Below are 15,249 nucleotides of genomic sequence, written 5' to 3'. Positions count from 1 at the left end.
TCAGTTTTTATAAATCAATAAATGTCCCATAGGACACCCTGACCAGACAAACCATATTAAATCCTAATAATGTAAGTTATGTGTTAATAAGCATTTTAAAAATTGTACATTCTTTTAGGATGTGATTCTTCAACTGAAAATGTGGTTGGGTAAGTTGAACAATGTTTCTCTTTGAAGGTGGGGAATATCTTTCCTTTTAAAATGTATGTTATGCATTTCAAACTTTATGAACACCAATAAGTAAATTTTAAACATTACCATGGTGGCAACACTTTTTAAGTTTTTGTGTAGCCTTCATTGTTACTTGAACATAAAGTTCTCAGAGCAGCAAACATTTATTTTCCTGCCTTCTATGTGAAGGTCTGCAGAAATAAACATTGAGAAATTAAGACATGGAAGTTAGAAAATTAACTCTGGGCAAGACAATTTTGGAAAGCAGTTTCTGATTGGAAGCTCTTGCTTTTCCAGACATGAGGCAGCACTGATGCATAGTCACTACAGATTTTGTTTATAAATGTGCTTCCTATCAATCTTTGTTAAATCAGGTTAAAAATGAATGCTGCTTTCCTGGACATCTTCCAAAAGTGCCACTGAAAGCTTACTGAAGAATTTATTCAAGGACTCACACTCAGATTAAATACACAGTAGCTATTTTAAAATTATATCTTATGAAAGAGAAAATGGTCTAAAAGAGAAGCTGAGAACATTTTTTCAGGTTATTACCATCAGGTCTCACTGCATTATCAATCATTTTGGGGGAATAGCTTCATTTTTTAATGCTTTTCTCTATCTGGTACTTCACCATTGCTTTCAGTGCACAATGGTACTCCAAAATTTTAAGTACAATGCACATGTTCAGAATTTTCATTAAATTCTAAAATATAAATGTATTGAATTTACAGAGTCACATGGATTTGCTAGATCTATGTCATTTGAATACAAACACATTTCTAAAAGGAAATTACTATATTAAGTAAAATTCTACTTTTACCTTCTGTTTTTACTTTCCATCTTATCTACCTTTGTAACAATATTCTACAGCTGTAGAGAGAACAATTCTGTCCACTAAAGGCATTTTAAAGATTCTGAATAAAGGGGAGACCGTGTTTGAAAATTTAGCAATGCCAATTTACCAATTTTTCACAACATAAAATGGTCTGTAACATAGTTTTTGACCTGTAGCCTTTGTAAATACATAATAAGTAAGTAAGTACCACCTCACTAAAAAAAAAAAAAAAAAAAGTTTGAATAGTATGGGCCTAATAGCCCCATAATGCATATGAAATTTCTTTATTCTTCCATGTCTGTTAACATACATAAGGAACAGAATCTTATTATTTGCATGTATACAAGTAAGAGTCAACTCTCATTCTTTTAGAGCCCCCAAATGACCAATTGCTATCAATCACTGTTGCTTGTGTTACATGAACTTACACCCTAATACGCTATGTGAAATATTTCTTGGGGTGAGAAATTGACAATCTGAATCAGAGGTTGACAAATCCATTACGATGCTTTTGTAAATAAAGTTTCAATAGTACACAGCCATGCTTATGAGTTCATGCATTGTTTATGACTGCTTTTGTGCTACAGTGGCCAAGTTTTCTGTGGTTACGACAGACACTGATGGTATGGTCTGCAAACACAGAAGTATGTACCGTCTGATCCTTTACAGAAAAAAATTTGTCAACCTTTGATCTAAATGGATAACAATATGGAATCCATTTTAAATATAATGCTTTGAAAGCTCCAGAATTAAAAGCTACAGTCCTCGTTCACAAAAGCAGGAGAAATACATAGTTTAGTTATACGTGCAATTATATACAATGTGAATTGGGTCTTTTAGGAATGATGTCCGAGACTACATGAAGCCACAGAAATCAATCAAAATTTCCCAGTTCTCATTAAAAAATATATATCTAGCAGTGAACTGTGATATTTCAAAGTAACTAATAAATATTTTTAAAAAACAATTTTCCTAAAATTATTACTGAAACTAGAATAACTAACATAAATAAATGATTCATCTATAAATATTCATAAATAAATAACAATTCATCTAAAAATCATTTAGACCCGAATCACTTTTTTCCTAAACAAGGTCAATAGAAGCCTGGCTATCTCCTTTGCCGTAAGATGTTTGTTTTTAATTTTCCTACTCAGTGCTTTTTTTAAAACTTAAATGCAAACTTTTTGGTTAATGAAGAGAAACATCTGCACTCTTTTTATTCTGTTTATTTGTTAGAAGTAACACATTCTGAACCGAAATGAACTTACCATCATTTCAAGTGTGTACTGGTTACAACTTAGCGAACATCCTTTTCAGGATGGGGTCATTTTATAAAGAAGATGGACTGTCCAGTGGAATGATTTTATTTTATCAATAAAAGTGAGACTTTTAAATGCCTTTATTATCATCATCGCACTGTGCGATACAGACTATCATTTTGTATCACATTGTTCAAGATCAATTTCAGAAACATCGGAGCCTCACACACCTATGAGCATCTCGGAGCCAACTAGTCATGAACAGAGGAAGTAATACAATTGCTTTTGTTAATGTTCTCATGCGACAGGCAGAGGCAGTCAATGTTAGACCTGGTAAAACACATCTAGCTCTAGGTGAAATCTGAGGGAAGATGCAGCAACAAGAAAGCAGCACCGACTGGGCATGCTCCTATTCAGGCAGAGACAGAAAGGGAGTGGACGTACTGTAGAAGCTGGCCATTACGTAGTTTTGGCAGCGATCACCAGTAAACTCATTTGGGCACCTGAGAGAAGAAACAAAAAAAACAATGGTAGAAAAAACAGAGAAAAAGAGAAGAGGTGAATATATGCTAGAAAGAAGCTCCTTCAGTGACATTTGATTGAACTTGGTGAGTTCACCCTCAGGAACTGAGTCTTTGTCCTAATGGTGGCTTTTAGACTCCGGCGTTTCCCCCAAAGGGTTAAAAATTCGGACAGAAATGATAGAAAGATCCCAGCATTTTAAGTGACTGCATTCTCTCAAAGGGAGTCACTTGAAGTGAAAGCAGATGTTTCCTTTCACTAGGTTTTCTATTTGACAGCATTGGTCCAAAATGTTGGAAGGAAGGGAGTTCTGGTTGGCCGGCCCGCCATGATCACCAGCATCACCGACCATCCTGATGGGTCATTCTTTTATAAAACTGATGACCACTGGGGTCTGTGTTGAGACACAGTTAAACAAGGTCTCACTGAATGGGTTTACGCCCTGAGTGGTTAAACCATAATTAGAACAAAAGGAATCAGTCACAACTGAGTTGTAAAACCACCAAGCGGTAGTGATTGTTGCTGTAGTTTGGGGGAGAAAGCAAATTTCAGATTATTTTAACATACTTTCTTGGGTTTGGACTTTCATGGGCACACTCTCAGTACATCTCGCTCCAGTGAATCCAGGTTGGCACCTAGAGGGTAAAAATGTAATAAGATATCGAACGCTAAAGACACTGAACTTTCAGACTGGCAGTGTTCCTCCTATGCAGTATGGAGGCTCCTACAAATGACCTGGTAGCTGAACAACGCAAAAGAAAGGAGAAGACAAAACATTTAGAAAACCATGTCCCGTGAAAACTGGGGGGTATGGATTTCTGTTGTCTGCTTCAGTCTTCATAACTAGAGTGAGGTTGAAAAGTTGAAAAGAAGTGGCAAGTTCTGGGCAGCTAAGTCATTTTCCCTTGGGCATTTCTGAAGTTGTCACTGATCAATCGACTCACTATGTTCAAACACCGGTTTTGGTAAGAGCTTGTAAGGTTCCATCCACCATCATCTTTTATTGTTTAAACGATCCTGAGCTTTTTCTTTTGTAGACACCACTTTGTACTTCATTTCATAGGTATCTTTATAAGTGAGATCAACAAACTACAACAGAAGTCAAGCTCTTTCACGCCCTAGTGATTACTGACAAGAAAAACTACATCTCTTTTTGTTTTAAAGACATTACAAATTAGGTCTTATTTTTAATGGTGAAAGGAAGAGGCAGATTTTTATGAGTACGAATTTCACTTCATCCAATTATCTCAAGCCAAAGGCAAATACACTTCTAAAATTTAAACAGTTATTCCTCTACTGAAGTATTTAATAAATGTCATTTTGCATTTAGGGTAAATTGTTTTGAAACTGTATAAAATCTACATTTTACTCACTCGTATATATTTGCCCATCAAAGTTCCAGAATCCTGGTAGAATACTGTTCTTAAAGCCTGTGACGGGGCTGTGCCTAATGTGGAAGCCCTTTACAACTGCTCTTTTTGTTGCTGTCACTCCAGTAACTAAAGCATTTCAGAATGGATTCATTTTACCCAGTATCATACTCTAATAAATAGGGTCATCAAAAAGTTCCAGGACGCAAATATACCTCTTACGGGTGCTCCACAACCATAGCCATGATTATTAGTAATAGTTCATCTAGGCCATAACCATCATGCACACACCTCGTGATTTACTTACAACCCTTTCTTCTCCAGAGTAAATAAAAATAAACACCATCTTTTTGGCATCAAAGAGATGTGAATAAAACGATTCATTTTTGCTAATATAAGGTTGATTTTTTTTCATTTCCCTTAAAGCCAAATTCAGTGCCAAAAAATGTCCTCAAGTGATTTGGTACATCTACTTCACCTATTTCAAGAATGGCTTGTAAGAATAAATACTAGCAGTTCCAGATTTTCAGCCCTATAAGTACTTGGGTAAACAAAGTATAATTATGATCATTAAAAATAATATTGGGGGCTTCCCTGGTGGCGCAGTGGTTGAGAGTCCACCTGCCGATGCAGGGGACACGGGTTCGTGCTCCGGTCCGGGAGGATCCCACATGCCGTGGAGCGGCTGGGCCCGTGAGCCATGGCCGCCGAGCCTGCGCGTCCGGAGCGTGTGCTCCGCAACGGGAGAGGCCACAAGCTTAACAACAAACATCTTGTATTGATATAGTTTTTTCAGTTCTTCAAAATATATATATTTTTTAATGAACTGGTTATTTTCACTTATAATATTTTTGCTTCGATGAGTAGAGGAAGATCTGCCTAGAGAAATACAGAAATAAGAACTATAACCTGTGAGGTTGGGTCATTTCTCATGAAGATGTCATTCTGCGTGCTTCAGTAAGAGGGCCTTCACAGGTAATTTAAGAAAAATATACGGAAACTTGTTTTCCATATAACTTATTTGACATAAAAAGTTTTGAAGTACACGGGTTTGTTTGTTTGTTTGTTTTTGTGGTATGCGGGCCTGTCACCGCTGTGGCCTCTCCTGTTGCGGAGCACTGGCTCCGGATGCGCAGGCTCGGCGGCCATGGCTCAAGGGCCCAGCTGCTCCGCGGCATGTGGGATCTTCCCGGACCGGGGCATGAACCCGTGTCCCCTGCATCGGCAGGTGGACTCTCAACCACTGCCCCACCAGGGAAGCCCTACATGGGCTTTTAATTTGTATATTTGTTTCTGAACCAGGACTGTATAAATCCATATAGACATACACTATAATTAAGTAGGTAATTTCAGACCTAAGAATATATTCTATAATGACCATTTCATCTTAAAAATTTAAATTCTTAATTTGATCACACAATAATCCACTTGTTTCATACAAAGAACATGGTATAAGATATGTGAATATGGTATGTGTGTGTGTGAGAAGAGAGAGAGGGAGAGAGAACCATTGGAGGTAAGAAATGCACGTATTATTTAAGGATCATGAAATTAACAAATAGCTGAGAGATCATGAGTCCCTTAAGAGAAGAAACGCATTTATTAGAAGATTGCCGTTTATGCATCTAGGATGACACTTTTGAGATCACTGGTCAGAGGACAACTAGATGAAGGGGATCAAAAATCTTACCCAACCAATTTTCTGATTCGTGCAAATCCTGAGATGATGTTTCCTAGGAAACTAGCATTATCTCTATCATAAGGTGATATATCAATAGAATATTTGGTGCAGTAACATTAGATCCGCTTAAGGTATGCCAATCCTTTTTGGAATTATCAGCTATAACCGAACCAGAACTCTCCTTTCGCTACTGTTTACTTTCACTTAGATGGATTTTCTTAGCGTAAAAGCCTTATTATTATTCAAAGTGGGGTCCAAGGACCCATAGCACCAGCATCTCCTGGAATCTTGTTAGGAGACACGTAGAATCTCAGGCCCCCATCCATAACTACTGAATAAGAATCTGTATTTCAACAAGATCCCTAAGAGATCTGTTTGTACATTAAAGTTTAGGATGTCAGGGATCCTGACCTCCAAAAGGCCCTCTACCCTGGCATCACAGAATCTTGCTGCTTGCATGTGAGAAGCCCATTTGGCTTCATTGGGCCTCAGCTGTCCTCAGGGATAAAGTGAAAGGATTTAACTAAGTGATTATCAAAGGTTTCTCTTACCACGAAGGTTCTGGGAATCACCCTCACACATGGAATCACTGTGCAAAAACCCAGACATCATTTCTTCTGAATGTATTACCAGTCAGGGAGGACTCAAGAACTTAAAAAATAAATTTCTGATAGAATGGATTTTTAAGACAAGCTGGAGGCAAAATAAATTTCAAATACCTATTCCTAAGCAATTCAAGGGTTCAGCGGCTATAATCATTATGTAACTTTTGTGGACGTCTAGAATTGTTACCAAATCAGATGGAAGGAAGTGGAAACAGTGTCTGCATAAGCAGACTGCAGACTGCATTGACTGGGTAGAGGAAGCATATGCAAATGGGAATGCACCTGATCTACAGGCTCTGATTAAATTCTATGGAATTACGTCTAAAAGAATAGGCAGACCGGCTGCTGACATATTTCTTTATTAGCACTGTACTTTAAGCACCCAATCTATCGCTTTCTTGGGAGATAAGAGTACGGTAAATTTAATCTGATTTTGAACAATATTCTTTGGCACGAGTCTGAGCACCTTCCAAGAATTTTATGTCTTAGAAGAATCTGTTTGAATAAGAACCGAGCCCCTATTTTAGCTCCAAAACTATATATACCGTTTGTTTTACTGATCAGATTAGAAGATGGAAATATTTTTTTTTTTAATTTTAGGGCTTCCCTGGTGGCACGGTGGTTGAGAGTCCGCCTGCCGATGCAGGGGACACGGGTTCGTGCCCCGGTTCCGGGAGGATCCCACATGCTGCGGAGCGGCTGGGCCCCATGAGCCATGGCCGCTGAGCCTGCACGTCCGGGGCCTGTGCTCGGCAATGGGAGAGGCCACAACAGTGAGAGCCCCGCGTACCGCAAAAAAAAAAAAAAAAAAAAAAAAAAAAAAAGTTTAGTATTTGCTCTTAACATGATAAGCTATCTTTGTTCTGTGATTGTTCTTCGTGAGATGAAAACTCATAGACAGTTCTGTCTGAACTGAAGCAGCATCTCTTCCAACTAGCATCACCTCTTCCCTGAGTGCCATATCCTCACCTCTACACATCCACACCCTGGGAGAAGGATTCCTTATTTGGCTCTCACATTGCACGCTGCCCTGATCTCTTCCAATGTCCTTACCTATCTGTTTCGTGATTACCTCTTTGTGAGGACGCTGACCACATTCGGATCATTTTATAGCTCTAATGTTTAGCCTGGCTCACGAAGGACTCTCATAAAATGTTAGTTAAACTGAACCTGACTGAGGATCAGACTGCAGTGTCCAGTAAAGGACTGTATTAAGGAGAACCTCACAGTCAATTGATTTGCCAGGTACAGCTCAATAACCGGCTTTTATTTTTATAGTTTGTGACCGACTCCCTCCTCTGTATACTTCCAAATAATTTTTTATAGGAGCTCCCAGTATCCTCCTTATAGACTCCCTCCCTTAAATAGAAACCTTTAAAATTGTGTCTGGAATTTGGAAAAGACTCTAACTCTTTTAACAATAAGTCTCTTACCTCAAATTTAAATCCTGTTACTGAAATACCATCTTACCTAGGATTCAATAAAGCCATTACCGTCGAGTAACCAAGACTTCTGCACAGCATCAGTAAAATAAAAACTGTTCTTAATAATAACCTTAATACATGGTGACGGTCCTGATACGCTTACTATGTAATCGATCATCAGCTCATGTAATTTTGTGAAGCGATTTAGTGCTTGGTGTATTTTTTACATTCTAATTGAATAAAGTATTTCTCATTTTTTTTTTGGTGGAGACACTAGACATAGTCAAAGATATTTCCAGAACTCCAAGAAACTTCTGGTCATTTAGGGTTTGCTAATTTTACAAGCCATTATAAATGGTTTTGTGTTTTTTTAAATTTATGGTCAATTTATAAACCGTCCTTAGACATCCTTTCTCTTCCTTTCTTTATGTCTTGGTTTCATTAATTTTCATTAGGTCCTCCCTTGATCAGGCAGGAGAAGGGAAACAGGTTTACATATGATATTTTGTCTCTATTTATTCATCACTCTACCATGAAATATTCAGACAATTTTTTAGATAATTTTCTTCCAAAAAAGAAGAGCCCCTATTTTCTTTTCACTCTACCTCAGTACTAGTTAACTGGGGTATTTCCTTCATATTGTACAACAGCTGAAACAATTTCTTTGATGTCCATGTTTACAAATATCAAGTAATGGCAATGCCAACAGATACATATTGAGGATTATCGGTGTGTTTAAGTGTTAGACGTTAAGGACTTTTGCTCGTACTCCGTAAACCAGAGCTGGCAGTGTACACACCAGGTCAAACAGTGCTAGTTTGTTTTTCTACAGTATCATATTGCAAGGGCTGACTTTTCTCACCCCTTCACTCAGGATTGTGGCTAGAACTCGCCCACTCACTGGCTGAGTATCTGTGTTGTAGATTATTCTTTCCCAAATGGATTGTTACTACTAGTCTGCATTTTTCCAAGATGAACTTCGTTCTCTTATCCACCATGAAGTGAAATTTCTTGAGGTCTGTATATGCTTTTCTAATTTGTGTTCTAGTGTTCTTTATGGTATCATCTGCAAAAGACATTTATTTCCTCAAGGGAATGCCTTCTTCAGTACCATTAAAGAAAATATTAAATATAATATATGCCTTCAATAACATTTCGTTCAGATCCAACCTTATACCTCCCCATCACTGATCATCCCATTTCTTTTTTATTAAGATCTGGGGGCTAGTTCTCAATTCTTGAGATAACAGTATACATAGAGTGGCCACAGTGGACTCATGGGTAAATACTGAGGGGAAAAAAAAAAAAATCTAAGTTATCCTGGCTCGCCAATGTTGTTTTTCAACATCTATGACATACAATCCCACTAATGAGGGTGTCAGTGTTTATGAATTAACCCCTCCTTGTTTGAACCCTGGTGCCCTTCCCAAAGCTCTGTTTGTACAGCTTGTTCTGAAACGCTCATCTGTAGATGAAAATCCTTGCCGTTGTTTACTCTAACTGATGTATCCTTTACTTTGGGGTCAAACAATTTCATCGGATATGGGCTCAATCTACGGCCCATGCATCGACGTGTCCTTGTGACACAATGACTTATGGACTCGGCTAATTTGTGGTTTGGTTTTCCTCCCTGGAGGATGCCCTTCCCCATCTCATCACACAGCTTAGCGATTCCAAACTTTACGGCTCCATCTACTCCAGCCTCATTTTATGATGAAACATCTAAATATTCACTTTTGACTTAAATCACTCAATAGAAATATTTCAAAATGGTGCTTTTTATTTTAAATAGACTATATGCTTCTCAAGGCGAGGACTGCATATACTTTTTTCCCTGACGGAGTCTCTGCCTCTGGCTGGTTGTGGTCCCCCACGGTACATTCCCTTAGCTCCCTAAATTCTCTTCATAGCACTCAGCACACCAATCATTTATAATTAAATTAATTACTTAAAATACATCGGCTACTCACAAGAGCCTACAGACTCCATGAGGGCAGAGACCACGTGATTTTGCTCACCACTTCATACCGAGCACAAGCATAGAACTTGCCTCTTAGAGGGAGATCAATAAATACATGTGGCTGCCTAACTGATTTCAGGAGAAAAGAAGGAACCAAGCTCTTAAGAACACTTAGTGTACCTGATTTTACGCCAAACTGCAGCCAAACTGGTTTCTATAAGAACAAAAGGATTTGCTTCCCTCTGTCTTCACGCAAGTCAAAAATGAGCTAATAAATACCTAGGAAGTACAAAGCAGGAGTCTGGATGCAAGAGGACACAGAAGAAATAGAACACGTGGTCATGTGAAGAGCTGACTATCTACATCTAAGCCACAAGAGTCCCGCCCACTCACAAAGGTTGCTCTCCCTGTCAAATGTTACAGAAGGTAAGTGTCACACCCACTCTGAAGGACGAACGCTTCCAGAGCTGGCTGGACTCCAGGTCTAACCCAAAATACATCCCTTTGTTCTATTCCAAATTTCTCCTTCTACAGCCATGATGATGAGGCCACAGGACACAACTTGAATCTGAACCATCACCCCCTTAGTTATGTTAATTCAGCTGCTAGTATGTTATAAATATCATCATCCACCTCCTCATGGCCATGCCAGGATTTTATAAAACTGTAACCTTAGCCAGTGTCTTGACTTTCCTCATCTTACCCGGTCCCCAGATGTCTCCAGCCTGTATGGAAGTCTCTCTTCCGTAAGCACTTGCTATGTTTATGGTGTCACTCCCCTGCTCCAGAAGTTACGATGATGCCCGATTAGCTATCACGATGTCCAAAGTCCTCTGCCTGGCTTTCAGAGCTCAGAAACTGACTCCTGTCTAACTTAGTTTGTTTGTTTTGTTTTACTTCCCAGAATGGAGCTGCTCGTCTAGCTATGCATGTCACTGGGTCTCATGGGAAGATTACTGCAGCCTCAGTGTCTGCCTGGTATATGGAACAAACTCCATAAATGATGGCGATGTTTATCAAGTCTTCAACTAATTCCAGTCTTTTCCTTCTTTAAATGCTCATTACCATAACACTCAGCACTGTACCACCTGGGATATAGTCACTTTAACTGATGCACTATTTTAGTTACTCCATTTCCGTAAATAGACTAAGTTCCCGGGGACCAGCGACCGTGCGTCATGTTTTCTCTGCGTTTTCAAAAATGCCTGGCATAGATGTAGCTGTTCTATAAACAAATGTTAATTCATATTTCATTTACTGAGTTTAATTTATTATAGCAAATTTGTTGTGACTTTATCTCCTCTAGCTATATATTTTTCGTAACTATCTCGATAATAATGTGTAATACAATATAGGCCCTTATATATACTACATGCTTTCATAAAAAATAGACAAAATCATAAGTTCATGTTTAAAGGCACCTCCCGTCTTCCTATGTTTTGTTTGCTTTTTGTTTCTGTTTTTACATATAAGGAAGTTATTGATCAGAGATATTACATGATTAAATGAATGTCAAATGCAAAGTTATAAAGCTAGCTGGCGGCCCCAACAAATCAGATAAAAACTGCTGGTGTTAAATCAAATGAAGAATTGGGAATTAAATATGATAACACAGTCTGTTAAGACAGGTGTATATATTTTTCCAGTGTCTACAGAGAGAATGTAATTCTACCATTATAAGGAAAAAGAAATCTTGCTTCCCCAGAGTTAGAAGTGCTTTAGCAGAAATGAATTCATTTAATTTCACTGACTCCCTGGGAAGAAGTTTGGAGAACATATTAACTCTATGTTATAAATATACTGTCCAGAGAGTTGAAGTGAAAGAGCTCAGACTATTCACCAAAATTGGTGGTTAAAACTCTAATCCCCACACGGGGAAGGCACATCTGCCCATAGGACAGCATCACGGGTTTATAAATACGGTGTGGTATAAAATCATTTTTCGATTAAAAAAAAATCACATCGACATCTTCCAAAATAGTTCTCTAAGTAAAGCTGTTCAGAGGAGCAGATATACAAGAACAAGGGGAGAAAACAAAGAGGAACATCTGGACAATGTCACGTTCAAACTGTCCTGTTTCTTTGAACCATGTGACTACATGGGGTACCAGAGGGTAAAAGACGGAATGATACTTTTCTGGTCTTTATGCAATCTGGAATAGTAACTGTTGTTTTTTTTTTTTTTTCCCCCCAGGATAAATTTTAAATTACTATAGAGAGAAGAGAAATATAAAAGATGAGATACACCACAGAAATTCCCGCACAGTTCCCAGAGGAGAAGTCCAAGTAACCAGCAAACCTCTCCTCAGAGAAGTGTTTAACTGTTATATGGTTAATCCATTTGGAACACCTTGTTCTAAACAGAGAGACAAAAGAGCTTTGTGTAAAGTCTTCGACTTCAACTCCCAAAAAGACAACAGTGGATGAGATGACCAGAGAGACTACTTGGAAACTCGCGTGCTTGTGGTATTTCTGAGTCATGTCTTTAGCCAGGGATAAAGCTGATTTTGAATGATGTGGCACGTGCTTCAGAAACGTTTTGCCCTAGACAGATGGACCATGTGGAAACTATGAACTGGCTTCATACACAGGACCATGATGAGCCCATGCAACACTTTTGTGTTTTCTGTTTCTATGCAAGTCGTCCAGTGAACAATATAATATCGTAAGACATGGTAAACGATGTGCCTTGGTTTCACTTCTGACTAAACTATTTTTAATGTTATTGATGTTTTTAATACAGGGATTAAAAAACAATTAGACAAATTTAACAAAAAAGGCATGACATATTTTGGATAGTGAACATATTCCAATGCTTCCATCAACGTACTGGCTTGCTCTGATGCATCAGTAAAGACATGGTGCAAAAGGGGGATAAAACTGATCAAAATCACAGATGTCAAAGATTTTCTTTCCAACAAGATCTCGTGATAAGCTTTAACGCTTTTCTGAAAGATTATATTACCAAAAAAGAGATACAATAAAATTATAATGCCAGTTTGCGGAGAACTAGAAGACGATTAGCTCGGGGGAAACAATATTCATTCATGGGTTGCTGCTTTCATAACTGCTGGAGGAAGACAACATTTCACTTTAAGATTAGAAAAATATATAACAAGTATTCCTTTCTGGATTGGGCTTAAAATTTAATGAAAAGCTGTGTGGGTGAAAAAAATTCCAGTTGTTGGCACAATACCAAAATGGAACAAATGAACAGTACTTAGGTGATAGCACTTTTTGTACAGGACGTGGGAGGGCCACAGAAGAGCTGAAATTAACACGTGGAAAATAACTGCACTGGTTCCTAAGAGGTATTCAGAAACTATCATATATACTCACTCAGCTTGTAAATCTTTGCAAAGGCTACGGTGAAAAGTGATCATGTTTCATTATTATAATTAAAATACAGTGGTCTCAGATGCTTTTCTAAAGAAGTAAAAAAGAGAAAACATAGATAATCTGGGTACAATTGTTTAAAAAGGGGAAGCATTTAAAGGAACTATAATTTTAAGTGTTTTTTTCAAGTGATTTATTAAAACGTAATTAGGTTGTATGTCTATGACTAGGACAGAGTAACAGGATTACCCATATAATAAATGCACCTCATATTTTATAGATTATAATTCTCAGCTTCTGGTATTTTCTATTTTCATAGAGAAAATCTTACAGGAAACTATAAAATTTGGTCATCCCCCATGTACACACTGCTGTATTTAAAAAGGATAACCAACAAGGACCTACTGCTCAATGTTATACAGCCGCCTGGATGGGAGGGGCGTCTGGGGGAGAACGGATACATGTATACGTATGGCTGAGTCGCCTTGCTGTGTACCTGATACTATCACAGCATTGTTAAGCGCCTATACGCCGATATAAAATAAAAAGTTAACAAATAAACGTGGTCATCCCCATTCACTACGATAAATGTGGGCAGGGAGGAATGTTTGGGCTGTATTCACAGCAAGTTGGCAGAACCAAAGTCTAAAACTGACCAACTTTAATTCTTTGCTATAGGTATGCTGAGTTGAACATACTGGTGATCAAAAAGTGAATCTTTAATTTTAAAACAATGAACACTGAGAGTCATAAAATCCTTCAGACCTGAAAGAAATGATTTTTTCTATATACTCTTTCATTTTTATCTTGCTTTAAAGCTTTGAAAAGACTCTTACTTATTAACTTTATCTTGGCTTATAACTATTACCTATATCTATGAAAGGGATATTTAGTAATTGAAATTAGAATTTTACTCTTGTGATTCCTAGTCTTTTTTTTTTTTTTTTTTTTTTTCCTGTACGCGGGCCTCTCACTGTTGTGGCCTCTCCTGTTGCGGAGCACTGGCTCCGGACGCGCAGGCTCTGCGGCCATGGCTCACGGGCCCAGCTGCTCTGCGGCATATGGGATCTTCCCAGACGGGGGCACGAACCCGTGTCCCCTGCATCGGCAGGCGGACTCTCAACCACTGCGCCACCAGGGAAGCCCTGATTCCTAGTCTTTTATTCACTACAAAAGTAATAAAGTATAAAAGCATAAGGTACTATAAGGATAATAAAAGTAATAATAAAATAAATAAAAGACTATAGCTACTTTTATAAGTTGTCCGTTTTCATTGATAAAATCGGCCACACAACCAGCAAAACTTGTCTTCTCTGCTTCTTCTCTATTAAAAGGAGAGATTTTGAGGGCAAAAAAGCAGATCTGGGAGGTACTTGCTTACAGCCCTGAGGTCCCACGAGACATTCTGCACATAGCCCGTGTCTAGATCAGCACAGCGAACAGCAAAACGTTTCTACCGAAACGGCGTTTTTGTTTGGTGCTATGGTTTTAAAATATATGTCCTTTAAGACGCATTTTATGAGTTACAAACAGTGGAGGCTTTCTTAGAAAAGGGACTTAAATGTTTGCATACTATTTATATGATGTAAAAGGGCATTGGCCTTCTTAATGATTTCTTGCGCCTTTTTTCTCATTCTGCTAATTGCTCTTTCTGTTAGCTCACCTGTCTCTCTGACAAACTTGTTCTTCTTTGTCAACATTTGGGTCACAAGCTAGTAATATTCTGGAGCCGGAGATGGTTGTTCTGATGATATGGTTTTTTTTCTCATTTAGGACAATCACTGCTACTTTAGAACAGTGGGACACAGCTCTTAGTCAACTGCCAAAGAAATGTGTATTTTTCACCGCATATTCAAATATCTTTTACCACATCAAATTATTTGAGTCCGTGGACCACAGAGAGCCTAAATATCAAGCGTAGACTAAAACTGCATGGCACAATAAACACGTGCTTTTTAATGAGACCTACTAATTTTAACTGCAAGGTTTAAATATTTAATGTAACCTCACTGACAACATCTTTGTTTAATTCTGTCTGTTGAGAGAGAATAACTGTGATACTTCTTAATGGTTCATTAACTCC

General features: G+C 38.1%; 1 protein-coding gene across 12 annotated transcripts in view; it reads right to left on the bottom strand.

Annotated features, from left to right (window-relative positions):
* Positions 1–15,249, bottom strand: part of NRG1 (neuregulin 1) — a 1,032,964-nt gene that overhangs the window by 20,325 nt on the left and 997,390 nt on the right. For 6 of the 12 annotated variants that reach the window (XM_032618343.1, XM_032618349.1, XM_032618346.1 and 3 more), the window contains one exon: positions 2,713–2,771. The exons of 1 other annotated variant lie outside the window; for it this stretch is intronic. In XM_032618343.1, coding sequence (XP_032474234.1) covers positions 2,713–2,771 — 59 coding nt within the window. Of the gene's footprint in view, positions 1–2,218; positions 2,772–3,357; positions 3,426–15,249 lie in introns of those variants that run through there. 5 more of the 12 variants (XM_032618347.1, XM_032618351.1, XM_032618345.1 and 2 more) reach the window with 3 other exon arrangements.

The sequence above is a fragment of the Phocoena sinus genome, chromosome 21, assembly GCF_008692025.1.
Source record: "Phocoena sinus isolate mPhoSin1 chromosome 21, mPhoSin1.pri, whole genome shotgun sequence".
In the NCBI taxonomy this organism is placed as follows: Eukaryota; Metazoa; Chordata; class Mammalia; order Artiodactyla; family Phocoenidae; genus Phocoena; species Phocoena sinus.
The sequence above is the reverse complement of the archived record's forward strand: the minus strand, read 5'-3'. Positions and strand labels throughout refer to the sequence as shown.